The 15,263-nt window shown below is 42.0% G+C and overlaps 5 protein-coding genes across 6 annotated transcripts in view; 2 read left to right on the top strand and 3 right to left on the bottom strand.

The window, feature by feature from the left end:
- LOC120948846 (uncharacterized) overlaps positions 1–15,263 on the bottom strand; it is a 314,251-nt gene that overhangs the window by 155,504 nt on the left and 143,484 nt on the right. The gene's annotated exons all lie outside the window — the stretch shown is intronic.
- LOC120947926 (calcineurin subunit B type 2) lies at positions 5,286–10,377 on the top strand. Of its 2 annotated transcripts, XM_040363757.2 has the most exons (4): positions 5,286–5,606; positions 5,948–5,987; positions 7,120–7,418; positions 7,728–10,377. In XM_040363757.2, the coding sequence occupies exons 1-4, from the start codon at positions 5,604–5,606 to the stop codon at positions 7,896–7,898; spliced, it is 513 nt and encodes a 170-aa protein (XP_040219691.1). In that variant the 5' UTR covers positions 5,286–5,603; the 3' UTR covers positions 7,899–10,377. The 2 variants fall into 2 exon arrangements, with proteins under 2 accessions (XP_040219691.1, XP_040219692.1); XM_040363758.2 differs by lacking the exons at positions 5,286–5,606; positions 5,948–5,987 and adding an exon at positions 6,898–7,040.
- On the bottom strand, positions 10,434–12,977 carry LOC120947925 (uncharacterized). The gene is made up of 3 exons (XM_040363756.2): positions 12,641–12,977; positions 11,692–12,270; positions 10,434–11,588 (listed from the first exon to the last, which is right to left on the bottom strand). Exons 1-3 carry the CDS (start codon positions 12,669–12,671, stop codon positions 11,050–11,052), a joined length of 1,149 nt encoding a protein of 382 aa, XP_040219690.1. The 5' UTR covers positions 12,672–12,977; the 3' UTR covers positions 10,434–11,049.
- On the top strand, positions 13,266–13,876 carry LOC120948626 (signal peptidase complex subunit 1). The gene is made up of 3 exons (XM_040365183.2): positions 13,266–13,400; positions 13,463–13,609; positions 13,692–13,876. The coding sequence occupies exons 1-3, from the start codon at positions 13,377–13,379 to the stop codon at positions 13,809–13,811; spliced, it is 291 nt and encodes a 96-aa protein (XP_040221117.1). The 5' UTR covers positions 13,266–13,376; the 3' UTR covers positions 13,812–13,876.
- LOC120948625 (tRNA-uridine aminocarboxypropyltransferase 1) lies at positions 13,731–15,213 on the bottom strand. The gene has a single exon (XM_040365182.2). The coding sequence runs from the start codon at positions 14,922–14,924 to the stop codon at positions 13,947–13,949; it is 978 nt and encodes a 325-aa protein (XP_040221116.2). The 5' UTR covers positions 14,925–15,213; the 3' UTR covers positions 13,731–13,946.

Raw genomic sequence — 15,263 nt, 5'->3', positions numbered from 1 at the left:
TGCCAACTAAAAAGCGTTCAACTATTGAATTGTGACTGTAATTCAATAGAGCCAATTAGGTGAGTCAAACGGAAAAGTGTCAAATTAAACTATCTTAGAATAACGGAAACAAAATTGGTATTATACAAACTAGTTAGTGCTTTCTTTATTTCTTTTGGATCATCTCTATAATAAACAGCCACTTTCCCAAATTCGATCGAATTCGGGAACGATCGTAGCGATTGTCAAAATGACACAAAATGATGGTTTCCTTGGATGTGTTTCGAACATTTTGCCATATTGTACGCGTAACTGAGCAAGATACTCATAACATAAATTAATGCAACCGTTGTATCGAGGCAACAGCAACTATAGTTCCTCTTCGATCGAGTTTGGGAAAGTGGCTGAAAATTTTGGTATCCCGTGTGGCTGGCAGGTCTTTCCAGTGGATGCTTGTTCTGGGCTGATCTGGGCTGATCAGCGTTACTTTTCAGCGGATGCTTGAATGCTTTTTGTTTAGTTTACATCCATACAATGGCAACCGCTTTGGTTATGGAAAACGCAACGCCGATTTAGTTTTTAGTGTTTGGAAAGGTTAGGAGATGAATGATACAAATTACGGTCTGAATTCAATAGTTGAACGCTGTTTAGTTGGCATGCTTTTTATTAATATAATTGTGTGATTTTTCGAATTTTTTTCATGCATCGGCCTAAATTTTGGCCCAAGCATTGCTAAAGAATCTACGACGAGTGAGCGAAGTTTTTCAATAAGTGGTCCAACTGTCCAGAAAACCAGAAAGTTCCAGAAGTCAACAGACATGCATCCTACTTTAGATGGCCGCCACTCTAGGCCCGGATGTATAAAAATGTCGCGGCAACAAAAATTATTTAAAAAAAAAAAACAAATAATCTTCTTTTAAGGGTAACATATCACGGTGGGTTGTACAGGCTTTCGATACTTTTTAAAATACCACGCATCCGGATAGTCAATCTTTGCTTAGGGCGACGGTCCATGCGAGGCTTGAACCCTCATAGGGGATGTTGTTAAATCGTCCGAGTTTCATTTAATTTCATTTATTCGTTCGAGTTGACGGTACTATTGGCAGGACCCGCCAATGAAAAAAAAAACAAAACAAATAGGAACACCACTCTACTGGATTGTTCCATGACTGAGACAGATTCTGGTACTATAATTGGAGACGAATTAAAAATGCAACAGCATCAGGGGGCCTAGATAAGGGTCTTGATCTATTCCAGGTCTGATAGGCAATCTTAATCATTTTAAGAACCAGTATGGGTTTGGGATCAGTTCCGTTGCACGCATCCTAAAGTTATTAAATACCCCAGAAATTAACTAGTAATAGAAAATCAGCATTTTTGAAATTTTCTCTAGCACTCGAGTCTCCATAATTGGCGACATCCAACAATTTTTGATTGCTTGGAATGGGTTTGTTTGACACTTTTCCTTTTGACACTTGAACTCCTTCGTCACTGGAAAACTCGAACATGCAAGATATCCTTTCCTGATCTAATTTCATAGAAGCAGTATTGATTAAGAAGGAGTTTTGAATTATTGTTTTGTTGATTGTTATTATATTTTTACGAAATATTATCAGGAAGCACCCCTTTACCTTCCCCTGTGTGCTGAATATTCTATTGTTCAATAAAATCGCATACGATACGCACTTGTGCAATCGGCATCTCGTGTTAGATCTTTGAAATGAGCTTCTTAAAATGGTCACAGTGCTCACTTAATGTTGGTTCTAAATTGCTTAAATGTATAACAATACATAAAAGCTGTACCTTTTTGTGATCCAGGAAGCTAGGAGGCTTTTAAGTCCTATCGATAAAAGCGGTTAGATTCTACATAAACCACACTTGGGCGATATTCTTCGAATGATTCGGTGTGCCGTGCTGTTGAAATACAGACACAATACATACATAACTAAAATATATCATCTCTGTTTTGCTACTTGGGAATACTTGGGATAAGACAGTATCGTAAACCGCAAGGCACTTTATACCGACTGTATTATTAAAAGTGCTATAGACAACAACAACAATAATCTTGCCCTTGGTATGGCAATTAGAAAATTGCGATTAATTTAAGTTAAATATAACATCTAAAAATGTTGTAGGCCTCAAAACATATTGTCATGCCTCCACTGACTGATATTGTAGGAAAGTGTGGTTGATAGGTTGGTACAATCTCCGTTGACCAATGATAGTGACCACAACTGACCGATTTTGGACCTTTTACGGCTTATGCACAGCAACGAAATCTAATAATTATAAAAAATGAACTCCTGATTTCTGAGACACTTGAGAGATTGTACGCCACCCCGACACTCGCTTTTTAAAATAAAATTTTCAATATGGCGATACTTTTTCATCGTGTAGTCTCGCAATTTAAAATGGTCCCGAGTGCAACACATTGGTTTTAGTGTGTACAACAAACGATACAATGTTTTTTTTTTTTTTTAATTTCTGCTCGTTTTATGTAGCGGAACTCACCTATTATTTTGAATAAAACTACTTATTAGTGCTTGCTTACTCTTTATTTAACTTATTTAACTATTTTCAGATAAAACATAAGTTATTCGCTTCAATGTTCCATCTACATTTTGGCACTGAAGCCTTTTGGCACTGTTGAAATACCTTAAACATTTTAATAGTGCAGGACATTTTGTGAAAAAAAACTACAGATTTTAAGTTCTCTGATAACGTATTACAGTCTGAACTCACCGGTTGAACTTCGATTCCCTGCCAACTATTGAATATGTGCTTTTTAGTTGGCACGTTTCTCCATACAAAAAAATATGAATTTTTTCTCGGCAGGCCATGAGATATTTGAATTTTTCAAAAACCGGGTTTTCCATACAAACGCATGCTTTTTAATTGAACTGTCAGCCAACTATCGAGCATGCAACTAAAAAGCATGCCAACTAAAAAGCGTTTAACTATTGAATTCTGACTGTATCATAAATAACATTTTATCACTCATATTTTTGCCGAAAACGTGTTAGTCGACTACCCAAGTGACATTTGCTCGAAATTGTTTTCCCATATCTGCTCGATTAGTACTCGATACGCCTGAAATTGTGGATTTGTGTGTGATCAAGTGTGTTGAAAGCGCCAAGATTTGGTGTGATCGTAAATTACACGTTCCTCTATCGATGGACGATGCCGTCGAGCTCATTTTTCATTCATGACTATGGTTTTTTGTTGAAAAACAAAAGCTAATTTTATGTGACGTTATTCTATAAAAATGGGTATTATTTAAGTATAAAATGGCTACATGACCAACTATAACGATAGCAAACATCGTTTCCGGGCGAATCTAGAAGAAACCCAACTGACATTTTATAGCACGAATAATCGGGAATTCGAGCAAATTCCCTTAAACTGGAGCCTTAAACTTCCCTTAAACTGCACCAGTTTAAGGGAATTTAGAAAAAGTCCTTTAAAATCAAATGTAATGCGGCTTTTTCGTTACTTTCTTCTAGATTCGCCCGGAAACGATGTTTGCTATCGTTATAGTTGGTCATGTAGCCATTTTATACTTAAATAATACCCATTTTTATAGAATAACGTCACATAAAATTAGCTTTTGTTTTTCAACAAAAAACCATAGTCATGAATGAAAAATGAGCTCGACGGCATCGTCCATCGATAGAGGAACGTGTAATTTACGATCACACCAAATCTTGGCGCTTTCAACACACTTGATCACACACAAATCCACAATTTCAGGCGTATCGAGTACTAATCGAGCAGATATGGGAAAACAATTTCGAGCAAATGTCACTTGGGAAGTAACGAAAAAGCCGCATTACATTTGATTTTAAAGGACTTTTTCTAAATTCCCTTAAACTGGTGCAGTTTAAGGGAAGTTTAAGGCTCCAGTTTAAGGGAATTTGCTCGAATTCCCGATTATTCGTGCTATAAAATGTCAGTTGGGTAACGCGAAAACCCGAGATGCGAATGTCCCTGGAACGCATTATTCGCGTGACTTGGGGAAAGACTGTATTTGAACAAACATATCGCCGTTCTAATTCTAGCGATGCATAACTTCGATGTGAAATCAAACAACAGAATAGTGGGAATGAGAAAGCGCTCAGAGCGAGGAAAGCTCCACATGCTGAGTATCTCGCCAACAGATGGCGCCATCAGCTTTTTCGCTATTTTAAAATGCGCCAGTCTTTTACCATCTTCTAAACGAAGTCATTTTAGATTCCTTTTAGGTTGAAAGCTTGAGCCGTTTAGGGTGGTGGCAACGCTGATCCGATGCGATTTTATCGGGAAATATTTATATGGGATTTTACAGATAACATCGCACGTGCGATTCGTTAAATCTCACATAACATTTTGACAGGCCATCCGATAAAATCGCATGCGTAAAAGCGTTGCTACAGCCCTTAGGCCCCGTTTGGTGGTCGTTTGTAGCACTTTCCAAGTCCTAAACTTCCCTAAACTACACTAGTATACAGGAATTTAGAATAAGCCAGTTAAAATTGACTGTGATCCGTTATAATCGATATAATTTGTCATAAAGTTATTTCACACTTGAAAAATACATTTTTTTACCAAATAATGTTACAAAAAATTAGCTTTCATTTTTCATCAAGAGCCAAAGCTATTAATGTAAAATGAGCTCGACTGCAACGTTCATTGATACAAGAAAGTTTGTTGGAAGTTAGAAATTTACGAACACACTACAGTCTGTTCCCAAGTTACGCGGTTTCTGCGTTCCCGTCAAATCCGCGTAACTCGAATATCCGCGTAAGTCGAATTTCACGTTTTTTGAGTAAAATACTATTTATTACTCGCAGTTTTTTTATTTAAATTAATACTTTTATACACTTTATCACTTATTTGATAAGATTTGTGCAGAAAATACTAATATTTCTGGCTTTTAAGCGGTTTCAATTTGTTAGCAAAAGTGCAATTTATACCGAACTTGAAGCAAATTGTACTGATTTGACATTTAATCTGTCAAATTTAGAAAACCGCGTATCTCCGAATCCGCGTAAGTCGAGAACCGTGTAACTCGGAAAAAGACTGTACATCTTGGCGCTTTCAACACACTTGATCACACACAAATCCACAATTTTAGGCGTATCGAGTACTTGTCGAGCAGATGTGTAAAAAATTTAAACAATTTCGAGCAAATGTCATTTGGGCAACGTCAACCTTGCTCGACTCGAGCTCGGTAAAAAAAACAGCGCGAACGAATTGTTTGCTGGGTCACCCAGCCCTTGTAGGGTAGAATTGTAAGTCTACGGGAGTGTGTGTGTGTGTAAAATACTCGTCGCCGCATTCGTGGGGGTGTGTTGAGAGCGCATTGAACGGTCCGACGTCGTTACACTGAGAGTGTGTGTGTGCAACGCTATTCCTCGTCGTTTTCGGTCGTAGCGAATCTTCTTCTAAGCTCACGCAAAAAATCCCGTGCAATTACCATAGCCCGTGTGTGGTTCTGTGTTTTGGCGAATTTGTGGCCCCGATTAGGTATCCTGTAATCAGGACAGCTTAAAGTACGTGCCCAAGTCATAGTTAGGAGCACCAGCCGTAGGCAACGAGCAGCGTCTTTCGAGAAGCCATAGTATCGAGCAACAGATCAAGAAATGGTAGGTAAAATTCATGTCTCATTTTTACATGTGCAAATTTTTGAGTTCATATCGGTTTACGATCGAAGGAAAAAGGGGGAAAATGGTGCAATTGTACGATTTCCAAAACTGTGTCAAACCTTTGCGTCGTACAATCGGATAACTTTTACTACACCAGTATACCTTGGTGCAATGTCTAGGGGCATTGAAAATTTTACTATAGCTTGAGCCCAGATCGCCCTAGATCCAAAGGTATTATGGCGCCCTCTTACCTGTACAACAATTTCGATTGAACGACGGCCTGACTGACTCCTCGTTTGACACAGCCAAACTAACTCAACTATGGTATCTTTCACTTACAGGGAAATGAAACCTCGCTACCGATGGAGCTCTGCTCAAACTGTAAGTAGCTATTATACGCTTTTTTTAGGCCAACCTCGAACCCATTTTGTAAGTGCAGTGCATTCTATTAGGTGAAAGAACAATTGCGCTACATAACGCGTGAAGAAAGAAAAACACGCGTATCATTGGTGGGATCAGCGCGTAGCAGTAGGCCACGAAACATCCGTAGTGTACACACGCGCGCGTTCTCTCTCCTTTCGTGTGATTTTGTGCATGACCGTGTGTGTTATGCCAGCGGTAGCAGCAGCAGGCAGCAGCAGTGGATACAGTAGCACCAGAAGCATACGGCTATTCTCGAAACAAGCATGAGTTTATCGATTTTCCCAGAGGCAAAAGACGCCAATAATAAGGCGCATACGACCGCAGCATGCAAGATCCATTATCTTGTGTTTGCAGCTCTCCAACTTATCCTGTAGCTACGGACAACTAGAAAGTTAGGTTTATTTTATTATGTGTATGTTGGTAAAATGTCCATAATTGTTCCACCACTATATTGGCTGTCCTTTGTTCATGAGGCGCCGTTTAGCCATTAAACCGATTCAACAACCACTTATATCATATGATAATCGGTTATTGTACATTAGCCGAATGTTTCTCTTTGTATTCTCTTAATGTTACTTATCTTTCCACTTGCCGACAGCATGGCGCTTGTGTTGCTAATTTTATTCAAACGCTCGATTCACACCCTCACGATCGCCGCGGCGTTTTGCCCAGTGGCTGGCCGAGCGCAATGTTTTTGTTTCTCCCTCGTTTTCGGTATTATTTACATCTGCCAGATATTTGTCACTCGGCTACGGTAAAGCGGCGTGGGCCGGTCACCACTAGCTAGCTGAAACGCTTGCGGACGCGCTACCATGGGAACGGCGACAGTCCATACTAACACGATCGCTCATGGCCCCTACACAGCTGGATATATAGGGATCAATCTCTCAGTTTCCTTTTATCCAGCGAACGAAGTGGATCTTCTTTCTGTGGTCGCCCGCAGCTGGTGTGTCGTCGGACGTTAGTGCTAATAGAATCTAATTCCAATGGGCCAAATCACATCTCGCACCCGTACGGAGTGTTTTTTTTTTGCCAACCGTGCATCACATGGTCATTCTAACGTGGTAACATCCTCTCCGAATACTTCCAGTTGACGCGGACGAAATCCGTCGATTGGGCAAACGCTTCAAGAAACTGGATCTCGACAATTCGGGCGCCCTCAGCATCGATGAGTTTATGTCCCTGCCAGAGCTGCAGCAAAACCCGCTGGTGCAGCGTGTGATCGACATTTTCGACGCGGACGGCAATGGGGAGGTCGATTTCAAGGAGTTTATCCAGGGCGTGTCGCAGTTTAGCGTAAAGGGCGACAAACTGTCCAAGCTGAAATTTGCCTTCCGAATATATGACATGGATAACGATGGATACATCTCGAATGGGGAACTATTTCAGGTAAGCGGGACAAATTACGGGCCTACTGATGTAGCGCGATATTATCCGCGCAGCGTCCAAAAGTAGCCGTCGCTCGAACGAACAATCTTTACCACACTACTACTACGCGGCTGGGGAACGTTGAATCAATGCTAAAAATAATCATTCATCGTTCCGGGCTACCTTGAATACCATGCATGCCCGCCAACGTTCCCACGAGCACAAGCGACGTTAGAATATCTGCTCGGGCTTCTTTTTTTTTAACAAAACTCATATTTCCTTTCATGCATCCGTCGTCGTCCCCCTTGACACCGACACGCCCGGATCCAGGTGTTAAAAATGATGGTCGGTAACAATCTGAAGGATACGCAACTGCAGCAGATCGTAGACAAGACGATCGTGTTCGCCGACAAGGACGAGGATGGCAAGATATCGTTCGACGAGTTCTGTTCGGTGGTGGGCAACACCGATATTCATAAAAAGATGGTCGTGGATGTCTAAAGATTCTCGTGCTGGGTTCGGTTTACCTCTCCGCCAAGGGCATAGGCACCATCAATATGTAGTAATGGACGGTACAGTCCGTCGCGTACTGGGTAAAAACACACAAAAAAGAACACACAAAGAAACAATTCGTCGTCCTGCAAGCTTCATTTGAAACACTATTGCAATAATATGCACCTTAATCTCCCACCCGCGGTGTTGCTGCGAACGATGGTGAAAACAGTGTGGGATGATTACGAATGGGTAGTTTTGTCACAATTTTACCATTTTTACCTATTCACCCAGCGACACACATAGCCCCAGATATACTTACACAAACCTATCCTATACAATCGCTTACGTGTCATATTTGGAAACGCTCTCGCATCATCTGTTTTATTCCGTCGTTGATTTAATTCCGATGAAAATGATAACATATTTGCATCAGATGCAACTATTAAAAAGAAAGGTAAATAGTAACGGTGCGCGTGCAATAATGGTTTTGTGATGGTACTATCCAGTGTTTATCTTTCAATTTCAATTAATCTATCGTTCATCAATATGTCCTTAAAAAACAATATTTTTGTTTGTTTGTTTGTTCGTAAATGTTTAAGAGAGAGGCAATTCATGTTTTACCTATTTACATATTGTTACAATTGTCTCCTTGTGCGGTTAGTCTGTGAAACTTCGTTATCAACGTTTTTAAAACAGCAAGAGACGATTAATTATGCTTAGCATTATACGTTATATGAGTTTGTTTTGTTTCAATCGATTACACTTACGTATTATATAGACCAATGTAGTTAAGTAATAATATTAATAAAAAAGTGCGATCTGCCGAAGATGGATTAACTGGTGAATTAACTCTGGCAGAAAGTGGCAGCAGAAAAGGAATGAATGTGGAATGAATAAACACATTTAATCTCAAATCCACCGCCCATAGCCAATGGAAAATTGCAATTGTTTCGCCGTCTCCAACTGCATGTCCAGGATACCTTACCCTTTCCTTTGGTTCTATCGTCAATGGTATAGTTTTTTTATTTTACTGTTTTGTTACTAATGTGTCGAAAGGGGAAAAAAGCGTCAAGCGAATTGTACGTCATTAATTCAGATAGATCAGTAAGATAATTAAAAAAGCATTAATATAATGTAAGCACCATTCTTCTCTCGATCTTTAATCTTAACGTTTAAAAGAGTAAGGAGAAGGGATTACAAGCACCAAACAAATGCGCAGGATCATTTGGAAAAAGTCTAAATACGGAACAGATAAAACCTATACTAAACTATTGATCATTGTCACTTGCGTCATACAATTGTGAAGAATGCTTTTTTTTAATACAAACAAAGACAAAATACAATCAGTGGCAGGCAGCAAACATTGTTTTCAATAGAATGGCATCAATTAGCAAACAAAAAATCCAAACCATAGGAAAGTTCATAATGAAACAAAAGAAAGGAAACTACTGTTAACATCTTTTACGAAAAAAAAAAAGTTTTTTGGTATCAATTCATCTATTTATGAAACAATTGCGCAAAATGCATACCAAAAACTAGACAAGATGACGCGTTATTCGTACTTACGCATGTTCGAATCAACATCAACTTATGAATGGATTGCAAGTTTGTTAACATAGTTCTTAACCCAATGTTTATGTGCAGGATAACGCGAAGGATCTCTTCCGTTAGTTTTCTTTCAACTTTTTGCTAAAACTACCAACGTACTAACACATTGTTCAATGGCTCTCCGATTAGCGTAATCTGCATTAAGTGAACTTTTAGTAGCATCATCATCGCATGCTAATTTCAATTCCCAACATAACAAAATCATAAGCAAAACCACCACCATCCATTTAGCTGCATCATCGAATGCATCAGTGCAAGAGCCATATTTTCACGTTTGAACAGTTTCTTAGGTTAGGAGTAAATTTACTTACAAAGGAGTGCGTAAGATTCGAGACATATTTATACAACATCCTTCCGTGGATCGTCAAGGAGCGTGGATCATCATGAACCATCAGCACAATTGCATATGGCGTGTCCATAAACTTACGTGCATGATTGTGGTGTGCGAGAGGGACTACTAAATGAAAGCAGTCGAATTACATGACCGTTAAGGGAATTGTATGATGCTGCATCATATTACCTGCACGGCTCGCAATGCCATTGTCTCTGTGTCCCCCCATGCGTTTGTACGTTACATGCACTCAATGCATCGAGGATGTACCACATGCACAGTAGTTTATGTTGTTCATTGATAACGCTCTTGAGACTAAACACCACGAATCTCTCCAAAATAGTGTGTCGTGTGTACACGACGATGCTAAATGACGCTTTTCTGGATTAAAATCTTTGCATCGGTGTCATTTTCACAAGTTCACTAAAAATTATCGATAAAAGAACCATACCGAAACACGGAAAGGAACTCTAAGCGCCGATTGGTGGCGACAGATTATCTCTAACTAATGTGCTACGAATAAAGAAGAACTCTATCTGAAAGATATTCACAATGCTTCGAAGAGAGTCTGATTTCAATGCCGAAATGGAAAGCGAAATGTGTAAGTGTATGCAGGCATGTATACTTTATTGAGTCAAATATAATCGCCGCGACCGCTATGCGCTTTTGCAACTTTTATGATAAAATTTTAGGCACATGGTACACTTCAAACAAAAACGCAATATAATACAATCCGTAGATTACATATCCACAAATTATGCAGTTTCTACTCACACACGCGTACAAGTTATCTAATATTGGATCAATTTTGTTCCATCGTCGTCGCTTTAGTTAAGCTAGTGATAATCACACTCGTAGCACCGATTGGAATGGTGATAAAAAGAGAAGTACACTTCCATTAAGATCGCGGTGCCGGAGATCATCTGGGGGAAGTTGTCGTGTACATCGATCGCTGTCTGTAGCACCTCATTGTGTACGCTTGGCGTTAAGGTATGACTTTCCCATCATTAGTGTACAATTTACGTTATCTAGTCTTTTCTCCCTATCTTTCTCTTTCGTAGGATTCTGAATGCTGCTTTGTTTGGACGTGACACCAAATCCACCACGAGATCGTACTAGTGTATGTATAACAGATAAGAATACGTATATAAAGGATGCGCTGGCCAAGCGCTAGTGGAACTACTGCAAACGTACGAGCAAACGAATAGTAAATACGCCTCAGCCAAGTAAGGTGCGCGGAAAATGGCCCATATCGATGAAATCCTGCACTATCTCCTCTAGCAGTTCCCTCGTGATCCGGGGACGGCGCAGCTTGTACCCGTACGATTTAAGCTTCTCGTTGCTCAGATGCAGATGCTTCTGAAAGAGCAGCTCCTGGTCCATGTACGGCGTGAGCGGTGTATTTTGCACACCGTCCCGCTGGCACAGCTCGGCCCACGGCCCAAGGTGACGGTCGTTAATCTCCTCGATAGCACCCGCCATGTCGAGCTTCGTCATATTGGACATCGTAACGCCCCAGTAATCGATCTTGATGGCGAACATATCGGCTAGCAGCTCGCTGATCAGTCCCTGGGTAGCGTCACTGTCATCGCACACGTTGATCGTTTCGTGCAGCGTGCGATCGGTTTGCAGCAGCTCCCAAATGCTGCCGCACACGTCCTCTACGTGCACCACGTTCATCTTCATCGTGCCGGTCCAGAGTAGCTTCATCGTTTCCCCGAGATGCTTGTAAATCCCGGCTATAATAATGCGTGGTGCTGAAACGAAACGAAACGAAACGTAAACGATTGAAATGCAATCGAACGGTTGTGTGGACCGCGTTGCTACTGGCGCTTCGAATCAAACGCTCCAGGCACGTACTCAGCCCTTTCCGGTCTCCTACGCCATAGCATATCGGCAGTCTCAATATGGTGTAAGGCAAATCCTTTATGGCGATAAGCTCCTGCTCGACCTTCGCCTTGTACTTGCCCACCATCGTCCAGGGCTCGATGGGGCAGTCCTCCTTTTGCGGCACCTTCTCGTCGGAGCACATACTGCCAGTGCTCAGTTCAAGGTAGCGCTTAGCCTTACACTTCACAGCCTCTGTTGCACAGTTTAAGCTTAGCTTCAGTATACCCTCCTGGTAGACGGGATCCGTTTGGCCGGGTTTCGTTTCGGCCGCACAGTTTATCACATAGTCCCAACTTCCACCGACCGTTTGCGCCCGCTTCTTCTCCTCCTCCTCTCCTCCTTCCTCCTCCATTCGGAACGCATTTTGGCATGAGGTTGGATTGATCAAATTGGCACTCGCAAACTCGACCCGTGCGTCCGCGAATGCTTGCGTGTGTCGGCTGTTAAGCCACGCCATTAGTGGCGGCGTCTTATCGACCACTTTAATGCGTCCCGCTAGATCATTCGCAACCAGATGATCCACTAGATGCCGTCCAATAAATCCGCATCCTGCATGTTGCGGTGGGCAGAGGGATATGAAACAAAGAAAGAAAGCAAAACGTTCTTTAAAAGCGAATCACTCGAAGCAGAAGATCAGAGATTGATCGACGGCACAGCGCGGTGATGGCATTGAACCGTGATTATCGCTTCGGAACCGGCTTTGCGGTAGAGGGAAAACGAGTCTACCGACAGAAGCGCGGTCTTGCGAACGCAGGCTGCGCAGAATATCGATCACGGGTAGCAATTATGTGACATTAACTTAATTATGAGCGGTCGGCAGTCCGGATTGCAGGAAGTGTTGTTGCGCAACGAGATTGTTGCTTCACACCCCCGCACCTTTGGGCCACCACGTTCCAGGATTAATTCCCCAGTAAATTACCTCCAAGGACTAGAACGTTCGGTTTTGACATTGTTTATTCTACACACACTACACAGCTACAAAATGCGGAACTGAATTGCACACGAAACCGAAACGGCAAACCCAAAAAAAGGTTCAAAATAAGTCACGATAATTTAACTAATCCGTATAGTACGGAACAAAGCACACGGACAACAATTAAATGGCACTAAACAGGAGCTACGGCTTACAGAAGGAAACGAAAAATGTAATGAATGTACAAAGTGCAACAAAAAAATGTAACACAATCGGTGCGGGGAAATTGCGACCGTTGCGGCAGATGAGTTGTTTTTGTTTTCTTTTTATCTCTCGGCCGCGCTTGCTTTTATCTGCGGGATCGCTCGAGAATGTGTGCGGTTGGCTCATTGAGGATGATTGACATATGGCATGCGTTCCTTGACAATCAGTGGCTCGAAAAGAAAAACTAAACGTTATGAATTAAATTTACCCTTTTGGGTGTGATTTTTAGTTTGATGCAGCATTTGTAACTTTTTTTTGTAAATAATTGCACGTGGAATGATTTTGAGATAACTTTTTTTGCTAAATTATATATATTTTCCATTTGACAAACGAAACGCGTGTGGCCCAGCCTGGATATTTGAATAGTGTCATTCTCGCCAAACTAGACTGCCCCTGTCACTGTCCCAAAAGGTCTCTGACGTGTTGTTTTGTTGATGTACACTTGGCAATTTAATTCACAAGCCGCAAAAAGTTGAAAATGCTGAATATCCAAACACATATGGTAAATATCGATTGGGCAACGCTAATGGAAGCTGGCACTACTACGCATCTGTTACTTTTCAGGACTTTGAGGGTCAGGGTAGGGCCGAAAAGCTTTCCCGCATCATCATAACCCTGTTCGGAACCGTCGGTCTAGTGTGGGGCTACATTATCCAGCAGTTTTCGCAAACGGTGTACATTCTGATTGCCGGAGTTTTGCTCGCCTCAATTGTAAGTAGCACCAACGGTATTCTTTTACGGTAAAAGCAATACAATCTGTTTTACAATCTTCATCTGGTTCGCCCGCGTACAGCTCACCATTCCACCGTGGCCAATTTATCGCAAGAAGCCACTGAACTGGCAAAAGCCCCGTCCTGATTCTCAGACTGCGCAAAGTGCAGGAGACGAAACGAAGAAGAAAAAGAAAAACTAATAATTCCGATGATGTGCTGAAGGGCTGAAACTACTACTAATAAAAACAACTATGTTGGACTTGTATTCATCTATTTGTCTTAGAACGTGTGAGTAGCGTTTTTCTGCTTCTTTTTTTTCGCAATGAATTACGCTTCTAATACAGCGGACGCTTGTACGCTTTAAGCTTCTCGTGGTCGTAATATTTATGTATCAAATTGTACATATGCCGAAAGAAGAACAACACATTGTCGTACTGCCCGTTGTACGGCGGTACTTCGTCCGGGTTCATCTCACTGGGATGCATAATACGCTCCTTCGGAATCTGCTCCATGTTCAGGTGAATGTGCTCCAAGCCCCGATATCGACTGTCCAGACCCCAGGCAGCAATGTGCACCTCCAGCACGAACTGATGGATGGCTTCGACCGTGGCAAGAAACCATCGTGGACTGTTGCGCTGATGGCGCCAGAATTGGGAAATTCGGTTCTGTATCACAACGGTGCGCAAACCCGACAGCCGCTCATCCTTGTAAATACCCCGACACTGGCTCCAGGTGCTGTCGATGAACACGGCTCGCTTTACCGGGAAACTCTCATCGTCGCAATCCGCTGCACCGCTGTTCCGCTCATCAGTCGTCTCCCGGGGCTGCAACGGTGTATCCACGATGTCGTTCAGCCGGAAGCGCAACAGCGTGCCCATATGGTATCCTTTGGGAAGACCGTAGTTTTCCTTCATCTGGTACGTTTCGCCACTAAACAAGCTGGCCACGGTGAGCGCGGTCGGTGTGGGAAATATCAACACCACACCGCTCTCCTCGCGATAGTCCGGGATGTCGGGGTACGTGTAGATTTTCACATCATCCGGCGCCAGGATGGCAGCGTGCACCGCCGTACTTTTGCCATCAATTTCGTTCCTATGCTTTATGACATCAATTTTTACTGGCAGGGAAATGCGCGGTACACGGGCTGCTATTTCCGGGACTGGGACATAGCAGGTGTAGCAGAAAAACTTGCGCGACTTCCCACAGACAGTGCAGGAGCTTCGACCCTCCACGCTCATCAGAAAGTCCGTGTCCTCAATGTGCATACCTTGGAAGGGGTCCGGTCGCTGGTTCGATGGTTCGGTCGATGCCATCGTCTTTTGTTTTGTCGGATGCAAATGGCAAAGTGTGGGAAAGCGATGAAACTGGTAGTGTTTTGTTTACATTCTGTTCGAAACTGCACATGAATTTGACAGTGCTAGTGCAATTCAAATGCGTAACGCGTCAAAGCGTTACGCGTTACACAGTGCCTGGCACACATTATGCTGCATTGGGACGTATTCAGTTTGGAAGGTAATTTTAGTGGAAACAACCGTACGAAGCAAAAGTTAGTTGAATCGAATTGATATAAAACACACAATATAATTGTTAAATAATCAACAGGGTGGAAATTTAAAAAGTTTAAAAATAGTGGCAATATACTAGTAACTGAC

This window comes from Anopheles coluzzii, chromosome 2 (genome assembly GCF_943734685.1).
Source record: "Anopheles coluzzii chromosome 2, AcolN3, whole genome shotgun sequence".
Lineage (NCBI taxonomy): Eukaryota > Metazoa > Arthropoda > Insecta > Diptera > Culicidae > Anopheles > Anopheles coluzzii.
This window is presented reverse-complemented; position numbering and strand designations above follow the sequence as displayed.

Excerpts from the sequence above, each read along its gene's own strand:
- LOC120948626 (XM_040365183.2), top strand. The coding sequence starts at position 13,377 with ATGCTGAATATCCAAACACATATG. Across the intron at positions 13,401-13,462 it reads TGAATATCCAAACACATATG|GACTTTGAGGGTCAGGGTAG; the intron begins GTAAATATCGAT and ends GTTACTTTTCAG. Across the intron at positions 13,610-13,691 it reads GAGTTTTGCTCGCCTCAATT|CTCACCATTCCACCGTGGCC; the intron begins GTAAGTAGCACC and ends GCCCGCGTACAG.
- LOC120947925 (XM_040363756.2), bottom strand. The coding sequence starts at position 12,671 with ATGTCAAAACCGAACGTTCTAGTCCTTGGAG. Across the intron at positions 12,271-12,640 it reads GAACGTTCTAGTCCTTGGAG|GATGCGGATTTATTGGACGG; the intron begins GTAATTTACTGG and ends CGCAACATGCAG. Across the intron at positions 11,589-11,691 it reads AGGAGACCGGAAAGGGCTGA|CACCACGCATTATTATAGCC; the intron begins GTACGTGCCTGG and ends GTTTCGTTTCAG.
- LOC120947926 (XM_040363757.2), top strand. Across the intron at positions 5,988-7,119 it reads GATGGAGCTCTGCTCAAACT|TTGACGCGGACGAAATCCGT; the intron begins GTAAGTAGCTAT and ends GAATACTTCCAG. Across the intron at positions 7,419-7,727 it reads CGAATGGGGAACTATTTCAG|GTGTTAAAAATGATGGTCGG; the intron begins GTAAGCGGGACA and ends GCCCGGATCCAG.
- LOC120948625 (XM_040365182.2), bottom strand. The coding sequence starts at position 14,924 with ATGGCATCGACCGAACCATCGAACCAGCGACCGGACCCCTTCCAAGGT.